This window comes from Epargyreus clarus, unplaced genomic scaffold (genome assembly GCF_041222505.1).
Source record: "Epargyreus clarus isolate Ecla_fem2 unplaced genomic scaffold, WU_Ecla_fem_2.2 ptg000006l, whole genome shotgun sequence".
NCBI lineage: Eukaryota > Metazoa > Arthropoda > Insecta > Lepidoptera > Hesperiidae > Epargyreus > Epargyreus clarus.
The window spans coordinates 4,921,357-4,934,764 of record NW_027332214.1 but is presented as its reverse complement, the minus strand read 5'-3'; the positions used below and the strand labels follow the sequence as shown (position 1 = coordinate 4,934,764).

General features: G+C 32.8%; 1 protein-coding gene across 1 annotated transcript; it reads left to right on the top strand.

The window, feature by feature from the left end:
• Positions 1-8,472: 8,472 nt before the first annotated feature.
• On the top strand, positions 8,473-12,533 carry Polr1C (RNA polymerase I and III subunit C). Its single transcript, XM_073073743.1, has 6 exons — positions 8,473-8,728; positions 9,390-9,690; positions 10,389-10,508; positions 11,001-11,183; positions 11,620-11,847; positions 12,414-12,533. The coding sequence occupies exons 1-6, from the start codon at positions 8,669-8,671 to the stop codon at positions 12,524-12,526; spliced, it is 1,005 nt and encodes a 334-aa protein (XP_072929844.1). The 5' UTR covers positions 8,473-8,668; the 3' UTR covers positions 12,527-12,533.
• The last annotated feature ends 875 nt before the right edge of the window (positions 12,534-13,408 follow it).

Genomic DNA, 13,408 nt, shown 5'->3' with positions numbered 1-13,408 from the left:
CAATGCGTTAAAGCTGATAATGGTATTTATAACTGCTATATAATATATACTTACATAGGTATAACTATTAAACTTGTGGTTGAAACACTTTTGTAGGAATTATAGACTCCAACTTTACAGTAGAGCCTTCGTTTGTAAATTACGTAGTAGAGGCAATTACCTATGGCGTAAGGTAAATTAGACAATTTTAGGTAGATATACTACCATCTACCTAGTGCGAAGCTATCGTAGTCGCATATTTTTAGACTATTTATGACATAACTTTCTGTGATTTCATAAGACACATGTCTATGACGTTTTTATAAAAGACAGAGAGAGAAATAATTGCCATATTAGGCAATTTTCGGTCTCAACGTGATAGGTTTTGCCGAGAAATATATACAACAAACAACACCATAACAACGAATACAAAAAGCCGCTGTTTATAGTCGTTTTTCGCTACTAAACGGTTATATATTAAAATTTTCACAATTCATTCACTTCTATGGCTGCTATGATAACAAATACTAAAAATAATGAAAATTTGGTACTTCGGAACCCTCCGAATGAAAGTTTGACTTGCACTTGGCCACTTATTTAGCATATGGCTCCTCGTAGACTTTACTTATCCATTGATAAAAATGTTATATATCAAGGTCAACAAGAACAAAGAGTAAATTAATAACTAGGTCTTGAGCCTTGTCCCTGTTGTCCCTGCCTGTCATAAGAGGCAACTAAAAGGGGGCTTCCGGGGCTGCAGGTGGCAAGAGTGGGAGCTCGAACCGTCCAGTAAGCGACCCCGGGAAGGACGGCGGTAAGTGTGGTCGCATACCGTCGTAAGCAACAGCAAACACCACTTTCCTTTCACACCAGTAAAACTCTGAGAGCTAATTATTTTACTCTTTGGCTAAGGTGGACACTACGTTTAGCTTTCAGAGGTAGCAACGCATCTGTCTGTACTACTAATAAATACACATGAAAATAGATGTATTACCACCTAGTACTCGTAACTACTAACCCAGGTAACTACTAAACCCATGAGTAGTTCTGGGGCAGGCCACTAAGGGCGCTTTACCTAAGACAAAAATTACGTAGAGTCGGTTCGGTTCTTTATACCCTGTATATAACAATACTCTATGGGGGGCGCCACTGTCGAATATAATCGAAGAGTATAGTAACCTATATAGGATATAATGATGCCAGGTTATCTAAACTACCTGAGAAATAGAAAATTTTAACGATTATATTAATCATATTAAATAATATTCATTTTTGTGACAAATAAAATACGAATTTAACAAATAACCATAGCCTCTTCCGTAAACCGATATTCGCGCAAAGGTTTATCGCACTATAGTCTGTACTAATGTATTTGACAGTGACAAACTGACAACTGACAATGACATAAGAAACATGATTTATCCATAGAAAAGAAAATCAAGTAGAAGTGGTAAGTACGAGCGAATGTATCGGAACCGTTGTCGCCAAACTCACACTTGCGTTTTTCTTGTTACATATAACACTACTAAAGTAAATATCATTTTATTGGTCATTTATAGTTAACTCGAAAGTATTCTAAAATATACAGAATGAATATGTAAAAACAACTTAGGCGCGTATAATATTAAAGTTTATTTTTCTACAACACATAAAAGCATTTACGTCATTTAGTATTTGAAAATGTAGTTCTGCTACTTGACCATAGATGGCAGTGATTGGGCTTTATGCAATTATAGCCCTAAGCACTTTAAACTTACGGACCAAACTTGCGTAATATTTCTCCTACTGGAATAGTGACAAAAGAGTTTATTTACGATAAAATTATCGATACTCATCGATTTACTGTGCTAGCTATAAATGTAGAATAGAATTAAAATTAAACAAGGATTAATTATTAATAAAATAAAAAACATAAGTATTACATCCTAAAAATGAATGCACGAAACGAAAATGTTCCCGAAAGTAGACCGATGCTGTTGAAAAGGGCAGCTTAAGATTTTGTTACATATATAGAGTAACAGATGAAGTTTTTAACTATTTAAGCTGCCGCAGATTTTAAATTTGTTTTAAAAATATATTATAAAAAAAATAGTTAGGTTAAAATGTTCAAGACTCTAAATACTACGTACTACATAGTTAACGTATTTTTGTACATAGATATATTTTGTAAATGATATAAAGTAAATATATAAATGTTAAACATTTAGTAATTGTTCGCATCCTTAACAATTATATAGCATCGGTCTATTTCTCCTTACTAGTAGCACTCATAAATCCAAGCCATCGAAAAATAATGAGATATGTCATGAGAGATATGATATGTGAGTACACCTCAGCTATGTGAGTTACAGCTATTACGTAGCTTACGATACTTTTTGCCGCAAGAACCTAATTTTAGATTTATATAATTTTATTTTCTAAATATAATATTTTCCCTTTATAATAATGTATATTGTAAAATATCGATAAGAAAAATTATACTTGCCCCCATCACTTATTGAGTAGCGTGGATTCTTCTAGACGTTTTGGTATGGTGGAATCAATTAAAAATGAACTTTATTTGAAAGCATTAAGGTTGATGTTAGCGTGACTATGTGGAAATTATTTTTAAATTTGATATTTTTAAGATTTTAGGAAATATAAAATAAAATTGTACTCAGTGATGGTACGAAACACCTCCATTTTTAATTGTCTTCTTTCTGCTATCATTTTTACATTCCAAAATAGCATAATATGTCTTAATAATTTATTTTATAGAATTTGACAAACATCTGTCTCGAACCGACGCTCAAACATGAGTAGACTCGTTTGAAGGCAAGTGAGAGTAACAACGCCTAGTAGTGGAAGCCGCGCCACGCCTACTTAGCACTTCCACTTGTTTTTTCTGTTCCATGGATTTATCTGCCATCAAGATCCAAGAATTAATCTTGAAGACGGCGGGAGCATTTTCTAGCAGAAATTTTAAATTTTAAACATTGATCAGTGGAGTTTGTAAAATTATCTTTCTTAACTACTTCTATTAGCCTATTAGTTTCTTTTATTTCATTATATTTCTTGGTAAGTTTTTACATTATTTAGTTTCTTCATATTTTTATTTACTATGGACGAACCCCCGGACCCCGGGGGTTCAGTTCCTCCGGTTGCCTGTAATATTACAATTTCCAACAATGATTCTAGTGTAGATACAGATGCCTCCATAAATGTAAGCTATCGCAAGCGTCCGAAACATAAGAAAATTTGTAAAAATTGTAATAAAAAAAGGAAAAGCAGTCATTCACAATCACATACAAAGAACGATTGTAACTGTGATAGTGATGAAAATTCATCACATCGTAACAAAACAGTTGAACCTGAATCTGGTACAATAGAAAAATCTGTAAATCCAAATCCTATACAGCCCACAACAATATATCGTGAAGTATTTTTAAATTCAGATATTTCACCATACATAGTTCATGTGCAACGTAATCTTCTGTCCCCTAATGATCCAACTACTTTTCATCCCGTTTCATTTGGAAGGTTCCTTCAAAAATTCTCCTTTAGAAATATTATCAATGGCAGCATTAAAAAGATTGGCAGGAACAAGATCTCCCTAGCATTCTCCAACCATGTTGATGCTAATACATTCCTACAACACTCCAGTTTAAATTCAAATAATTTAAAAGCTTTTATTCCAACATTTTGTATTACTAGAATGGGTTTGATTAGAGGTGTGCCAGTAGAATGGTCGCCTGAAGATATTAAAGAATCTATAACAGTACCATTTGGTTGTGGAGAAATAATAAGAATTAGACGTCTTAATTATAAGGTAATGGTTGATGGCTCTCCTGTGTGGAAACCTTCACAAACTGTTGTGTTAACTTTTGATGGTCAAATTTTACCAAAACATATTTATATATGTTATAATGCCCTTGCTGTTGAACTGTACACCTACCCTACCATCCAGTGTTATCAGTGTTGTAGGTATGGTCATACAAAGACCCAGTGTCGCTCCAAGCCACGCTGCTTTAAGTGCGGTGAAGGCCACACTGGTGATTCGTGTGATATTGAGGATGATTGTGCGCTATGTTGTTCATGTACTGGTGCTCATTTTGCAACTGACAAGTCTTGTCCCGAATTTGTTAGACAAAAACAAATAAAATTAACTATGGCTCAAAGTTGTATATCATATGCAGAAGCATCAAAATTGCATCCTCCTATCCCAAAGTCTTACTCAGATGCTTTAAAAACACCTCAGCAACAATATGTTATCCAGGATTTAAATAAGTTAAGTCATGCAAATCATTCAACTGTCCAACAAAATAGATCTTCATATAAGAAAACAGTATTTTTAAAACCTCGCTCCCCTCCTAAACAACAGAAAGGATATGATCAAGTTACACATCAATCTATGATTAGAGAATATGATATTCCATTGCCCAGTAATGGCAGTTTAATTAACACAAATGTAGATGTAAATAAACAAACAAATGTAAATGAAATAATAGTATCTTTAATAAATCTTTTGTTACAAAATAATATATGTTCACCGAACAACGCTGCTGCTCTGGTTGAAATTATGAAACAAATCACAATTGATAATGGATCACAAATCCAAAATCCTGCAGTGGAACTGCAGAAGCATAATAAGCAAGAAAACTGATCTTGCTTATTTAATTAATAAATATGACCCACTACTTATATCCCTTTCGGAGACATGGTTGACTCCGGGTAGTTTCTTCAAAATACCTGGATACACATGTCTCCGAAAGGATAGATCAGATGGTTATGGTGGCATAGCCACCCTTGTCAAAAATTCTGTAAATTTCTCTTCTGTCTCTCTCCCTGTTAATGATGATATTCCAATTCTCGCAATATCTATAGATAATGTATGTTATGTGACAGTTTACATTGCTCATCCTTCCCTACTAGTATTTGATACAATTAAAGAAATATTACCAACCCTGCCGCAACCAATTTTAATTTTAGGAGATTTTAACTGTCATCACCAAACATGGGGCAGCGCCATAAATAACTATTACGGCGAACAAATGTTAGAAATAATAGACAGTAATAATCTGTGTATTTTAAATACAGGTAAGCCTACACGCCGTACTAGTCCCGTTGAGAATATAAGTGCTGTTGATTTGTCCATATGTTCACCTAACCTTGCCTCGGTATTATCCTGGGATACACTTCCTCTTACATACGGCAGTGATCATTATCCAATTTTAATAAACATGCCTTCACCGTTTAGCCATAACTTGTCACAAAAACATATGATTCGGCCCAGATATAGATTAAATAAAACAAATTTGGCAGATTATCAAAATTATACAGATTTTAAATTCACGTTACTTCCTAAAGTATGTTATAATAACGAACCTCTTTGCAATGATGCTTTTGTAAGCACGTTGCAAGGGGCAGCTAATAAAATATTTCCCGAACGAAATGACATTACAAAAAATTGCCAAATTTCATCTCCACCATGGTGGGATGAAGAATGTACGAAGGCCGTTAAAAAGCGAAAAGAGGCTGAAAAGCAATATAGCTGTGAAATGACACCTGAGAACTTCAAAATATTATCTGAAACTATTAATAATACACATAAATTTTTGAAAAAGAAAAAGTCTAACGGTTGGAGAACATTCTGCTCATTAGTTTCACCCGACACCCGATCTTCAGTTGTTTGGAAAAATATTAAACGATTCCGTTCAGTCTACAAAGAATCCAATTTCACTTATCTTTCGACAACACTTGCTTTTAATTTTATGGACAAGTTAGCTCCACCTTATGCTCCTGAAAAAGCGGAATGTTTTCAACATCTTAATAGTTCAATCGATGAGGAAATCGGTCTTAATTCCCCATTTACAATGTCTGAATTAAATAATGTTTTATCAAATCTTAAGGACTCTGCTCCGGGTGAAGATCTTATACCCTATTCTTTTATTGTAAATCTTAATGAATCTATGCGTAGTTATTATTTAGATATCGTTAATTCTGTAATGTTATCAGGCACAATTCCTCCTTTATGGAAGTCACAGATAATTATTCCTATATTGAAACCGGGCAAACCCCCTGAACAACCTACATCATATAGACCTATAGCCTTATCATCCGTTTTAGCAAAAATAGCTGAACATTTAATAAAAAATCGTTTAGAATGGTTCATTGAACATAATAACTTCATTTCAAGCACTCAATTTGGTTTCAGAAAAGGTAAAAGTACATTAGATAGCATTGCTATATTTTGTACCGATATCCGACTTGCATTCACAAATAGTGAGTCACTTGTAGCTGTATTTTTAGACATTCAATCTGCATACGATAGTGTCCTTCTTCCAGTGTTACGCCAAAAGATGAATAATTTGGGTCTTCCGGAGATGCTCACAAACTTTGTTTCAAACCTCCTCACTGAGAGGAAAATTAAATTGTTTGTTAATGACGGTACCTGTATTGAGAGACTTGTGTGGAAAGGACTCCCACAGGGGTCTGTTCTCAGTCCACTTTTGTACAATATTTATACATATGACATAGTACACTCCATCATAAGTCCCGTAAAAATGTTACAGTATGCAGATGATCTTCTTTTATACACCAATAATGCTAATATTCTCATTGCTTGTGATTTACTTTCACATTCACTGGATTCATTAAAGTCTTGGTTAATTTTAAATGGTTTAGATATATCTGCCCCCAAAAGTACTACAGTCATTTTTTCTAGAAAACGAAGCATCCCTGCGGTAAAAAATCTTTTTGACAACGATGAAATCCCGATAAAGTCAGAAACCAAATTTCTTGGTTTAGTTTTAGATTCGAAGCTTACTGGTCTTCCACACTGTGAATATATTGCTTCTAAGTGTGAACGTAATATTAATATTTTAAGGTGTCTCACGGGAGTTTGGTGGGGCGCTCACCCTTATTCATTAAAGCTATTATATAATGCATTAATTAGAAGCGTCCTTGACTATGGTACATTTCTATTAGAGCCTGGATGTTTACACGGTTGGAAAAAATTAGACAATATTCAATCAAAATGTCTGAGATTAATAACAGGTTGTATGAAGTCGAGTCCAATAAACGCCTTACAAGTTGAATGTAATGATCCTCCTCTGCGTTTAAGACGTCAGTACTTATCAGATCGTTTCATATTTAGATCTTTACAGTTTTCTGAACATCCCTTATTTCCTATATTACAAATTTTGTCACAAAATGTTCATAAATCAACTTTTTGGAAACATAAAACCTGTATTGTTAATAGTTATCAAAAATTGAAATCTTTATCATCTCCAACATTCCGGTCAGTTACTTTACCTGTTTATAAATACGACTATAAGTGTATAACCATATCTCCAAATATATGTTCCAATATTGGTGTAAATAAATACAGTAAAGAAATAGATAAACAAATTAATAACGTTCTGGCAACTAAGTGGAATGGCTGGCATTCTATTTATACGGATGCATCAAAAAAGTCAAACGCTGGATGCGTGGGTGTGGGTGTGTATCATCAGCAGTATGAGATTGTACAGAAAGTTAAATTACCACCAGAATCTTCTGTTTTTACAGGCGAGTGTTTCGGTTTATTGAAGGCTTTGGAGTATGTATTACTCATGAAATTAAGGAGAGCCGTCATATTTACTGATTCTTTAAGTTCTTTACAAGCTTTAGCTAAATTTCCACTTAAAGCTAAAAATTGTCCTCCAATTATGGAAATTAGAAAATTACTTTTAAATTGTTCCATTAATCATACTGAGGTATCATTTGCATGGATACCTAGTCATTGCGGCATCAAAGGAAATGTTAGGGCTGACGAGATTGCGACTGATGCTATAGAATGTGGTGATATTTGTCCATACATCAATTATACTTATGATTTACTCACCTTGCCTAAGGTTTACCTTCGAGAATCATGGAATGAAATTTGGTTTTAAACATGTAAATTTAAAGGTAGATTTTATGCACTTATTCAACCTAACATTCCAGCTAAACCGTGGTTCTCTAGGGTTAAACTTGGTAAAAAAGTTACATCTATTTTGATACGTTCACGACTGGGTCATGTCTGTTCTCCCAAACATCTAGCTAGAATTAGTATTGTTAATAACGCAATGTGTCCTTGTGGTGTTGATGAGGGGGATTTAAATCATATATTTTTTGCTTGTCCACTTTATGACCGCTCTTCCTTGTTGCAAAGCCTTATTTCTCTCCGTGTTCCTTTTCCTCTTTGTATTACTACCCTATTAATATTTGATAATCCACAAATATATTCAATCTTAGCATCTTATTTATCTACAAACAATATCAACCTTTGATAATTACTTAATACTTATATTCCTTTCCTATTTATCTATATTTTCCTAAACTTCCCTGATCCTTGTCCTTTTCCAAATTAATCGATCTTTACTTTTTTATATTTTGAATTTCCCCGTTTTTAAACGTACATCAACTTGACATTGGCAAAATGGTCATAAGACCGAGAAGCCATCGCAAAAACAAAAAAAAAAAAAAAAGATTCAAGAATTCAATATCAACATTAACCATGCTGTATTTTTTTATTAATGTGAAGTAGTGACATTCTCATTTGCGAATTTGCGATTGTACTTGTAAAACTAATAGTTCCTTTTTTTAACATTGTCCAATTACCTGTGGTGCACTGGAAGGTCCATTGAAAATATACACTATAAGTTTTACTGTATTTATATTTTAAAATATGCCGAAAATAGAGGACAGACCGCAACCCAAAGTTTTTCTGGAGGAATTTCGTTTAAAGGTATGATTTTTTTTATAAAAATGAACTAATTTTCTTCATAAATTATATAATAATTCTTGGAGACTGATTAAGGTTGTAGGTATACCACATGCATAACCTCATTATTTTAGTATCTTTTTTTAAAGACTAAATAAGCAAACGACCATGCCGTCCACCGTCATCACAGTCACCCACGGACATCATTTGGAGGGCAATCTATGATGATCTCAATTCCCAATGAATGTTTTAACTACTGATTATAAAAATTAAAATAATTGGTCAACTGTTTTAATTTTGGGTTTTTATATAGTTTTTAACAGAGAATATTACATATTCTTTTAATGAATTATTGTGAATTTTAGGTAACATATAACTTCTTACAAATTCAATGGTTGGAAGTTGTGTTCTATATAAAAATAAGTAATAAAAAAAAACATAATAAAAAACACTTTCTACACTCACAGCCCCACACTAGGATTCCCTGTGTCATGGGTGCTATGGACACACACAAAGACAAATACACAAACACACAGACCCAGAAGTCTAAATTCATCATTTAGATATCTGTGTGGCTGGGGATCGAACCCGGACCCTTTGCATGTCAGACCGGTATGGTGACCGCTCCGCCATGCGAGTCGTCATAAGTAGAAATAAGTTATCGTAAGTAAAAATTTGTTTACAGAATGCTGCTGAAGACTATGGGATGGCTGATGAGAAATGGGATTTTAAGAAATTTGTTAAAAAGTTTCGTATTGTGATTGTTCGAATGGACCACTCCGATATGGAATTTGATTTAATTGGTATACAGCCTGCTTTTGCAAATGCATTCAGGAGATTGATGCTCAGTGAAGTACCAAGCATGGCCATTGAAAAAGTGATCATTAAAAACAACACATCTATTATACAAGATGAAGTGTTAGCTCATAGATTGGGCCTGATCCCGCTCAAAGCAGATCCCCGATTATTTGAATTTCGTCCTGAAGGTAGTGTCTAAAATAAGTACTAAATATTATGAATACACTTTTTTACATGTTTACCTACAATTAGTATTAATTAACCTATTGTTAGTGACAGCTGCTGCCCATGCAATTCTGTATTTAACTCCAAATACAGTTACATACCGGAGATCAGTCATAAATGCATTTCTACCCCTTAGGTACTCTTTAGAGGTAGAAATGTAGTGTAGTGCATTGGAATGGAACACCTTATCATACCCTTCAAATTAAAACACAGCAGCACATAAAACATGTCAATGCAGAAGAATGGAGAAATCTGAAATATAAATTAGATATTTCAACACATTACTTAAATCTTTATATATATATTTCTTATGTGCGTGTGTATGTCACTGAACTCCTCCTAAACGACTGGACTGATTTTGATGAATTTTAGATGGAATGGTTTAGATTCACAATTTAGTCTGTGGGAAAAGGTTTTTTTAATTAATTTTTAATTCGTAAGTGGTTGTTGATTTTAGAATGTTTCACATTGGATTCGACAGACTTTGCTACCATTGCAATTTCAAATATTCTATCTATTTTTCAAACCCGTAAGTGATAAGGGTTGTTCACCCTTGACATTTTTTTTATTTATATGGCAACACAACGTTTGCCGGGACAGCTAGTTTTATATAAATTTGTGGAAAGTAGAATTCTTACAAGTTCTTCCAATTAATTTTCAGATGCAACAGAAGGTACAGAATTTGACACACTGGAGTACACACTTAAGGTTAAATGTACTACAAACAAGTCACAGCCAAAGGACTCTCACAGAGCTGAAGACTTGTATGAAAATCATAGTGGTATATTTTTATTCATTTTTGTTAATATTTGTTTGTCACCATTTTTGTTGGTGTGACTATGCAAAAACACCAGGTTTGCCAGGCCAACCATGAAATGGTATGATTCTTATTCCAAATTTCTTCTCCGGGGGAACTTTGGGGAGTGTACAATTAGCTTTTTTGTGTTGATGTGTATTTCCTATAGGAAAGCCTTTAAATTACATTTGGGAGCTATGGAGGTACATCTCAAGAGTTTTTATGATTTTTTTGTATATCACATTAGTAAACATTCTTTATACGCCTGTGAAGTCCTACTAATATTATAAATGCGAAAGTTATTCTGTCTGTCTCTTCTTCACTCCCAAACTACTGAACCAATTTGGATGAAATTTTGTATGTATAAAGATATTTTGATACCCAAGAAAGGACATACACTACTTATATAAATTATATGAGTTAATTGATGAGGCAATCTGCTGTTATATAATAGTCTAATGTGTTTATTTCTTACAGTATACTCATCCCAAATAAAGTGGTCCCCATTAGGCAACCAAGCCACAGTACATAAGGAAGCCGACGTAGGCCCTGTTCATGGTGATATTCTCATATCAAAAATGCGTCCAGGTCATGAATTGGATCTTAATTTAGTTGCAGTGAAAGGCATAGGGAAAGATCATGCCAAATTCTCTCCTGTAGGTAGGTATATTACGTGTTTATAGTATTGCAAATTTAACTTCGCTAATGTGTACATATGTGGTGCTTTAAAAGGAAAAATTAAATGTAAAAGAGACATTACTTGTGTTTTTACACTAAGGGTTCTAATAATATTATAGTAGTACCATAATAATATATAAATGTAATAACTTTTATATTTGATTTAATAAAAATATAACTCAATATTTTGTAATTGATGTAACAAACAAGCATAAAATCAGCAGGTGTAAATGCTACCAATGGACTCTAATGCTCCAATTTACTAGCATAACCAAATCATCTATCAATTAACTTTTAGAAGAAAAGGAAACAAAAATAGCATTACTGCTATGAAACATAAACAGTTATAGCAGTAGTGCTTCTTAAATTTGAATTACTGGAAGTTGAACCACTGTTAAAATTATATATTTTCTTTTAGCTACAGCTTCTTATCGTCTACTCCCTGATATAACTTTAACAAGAGATGTGCGTGACATTGAGGCAACGTTGCTCCAATCATGCTTTTCCCCTGGAGTCATCGGCATTGATTCAGATGGCCAAGCATTTGTTCAAGAAGCCCGTTACGACAGTTGCAGCAGGAATGTGTATCGATATGACGAAATTAAGGATGCTGTTATACTTAGTCGTATACGGGATCATTTTATATGTAAGTTTTTAAATGCATTTGCATCAATATGTACTAGTAATTTTAATTTCTTCATTTATGTTTATTTGAGAACTAATAAATTTATTTTGACACTTACAAATTATGTATGATGCATAGGTTCAACTATACAATGATTTTGTATATTGGATATTTATTAAATTTAAAATTGAATAAAAGAAATACAATTTTATCATAACACTAGCTGACCTGGCAAACTTTGTACCGCCTCAAAATCTATTTATCAAATACATTTCATATAAAATATAGTCTTGTTACTCGTGGATAATGTAGCTTTCAAAAAGTGAAAGAATTTTTAAAATCGGTCCAGTAGTTTTTGAGCCTATTCATTACAATCAAACAAACAAACAAAGTTTTCCTCTTTATAATATTAGTATGGATGTAGAAAATTATTATAGCTAATAAAGTTTCTTCTTTAATAAAGCCTTGATACAAGAAACATCCATGACGATAATTAAATGAACCTAGGTTTAACAGACTATTTGTCTGATCAAACTATTGAAGTGATTTGTCCTAAATTTTTCCACTTTAATGAATATTTGTTTCAGTTAACGTGGAGTCGGTCGGAGCTATGCCCCCTAATGTTATATTTGTTGAAGCTGTGAAAATATTGCGCGATAAATGTAAATCGTTATTAGACGAATTAAATAGCTTCAAGTGATTTAAAATGTTGTTTTATTATTATTTTGGTTACGTCAAATATAAATTGATAATACTGTTTAGTTTCAGTTGCATATGCTAATGATAGTTTTTTTAGTGGGAAAAAGTGTGAGTTGTATACTTAACAAAAGACTTATGTTACTTATGTTCTAATGAATCTAAATAAAAACAACATTGATGATTGATAAATTCAATACACAATATGTATTAAAATAAAAGTATTGCTTTTATAGACAAAAACATGTTTATTTTCTTAACATACTTAAGCTATTTACGATACAATACATAAATCAATTATTTAATAACCAACTTAATTACACCTAAAATAAATGGGTTTTATTGTAATATAATATAACTATTTACATACATAATCTACAACTAGGAAAATATTGTCTACCATCTAAGCCCTAGATACTAGGGTATATTGCTAATGTATATGCAAAAATAAAAATATATACCAAAAAGCTATACAGTAGACCCACAGTATCGGACCCTTTCTATTATGATTATGACACCCCTATAATCTGACAAGCTGAATATTGGTAATGTATAATTGAACACCCAACAGCTAATAACAGTTCTGTGGCATAGAAGTGAGCTGACTATGATTTTTGTTATAGTAATTAATGACAATAATTCTTTAAATAAATCTTGCATTATCTAGTTTTGGTTTACTCAAAAACTCATACAAAATGCATAATGTAGTATATTGTATGGACAAATTGATTTCAGCTTACATTTTTTAAAGAATCAGATCTAAAGAACTCCTGTTCAAAAATGTTTTGGGCTACAAGGAATCAGATGAAGTACTCTATAATTTGACATAATACTTATTCTGTCACCACCGTACAAAAAGATTGTCAGGTTATGGTGGGTAAGGTCT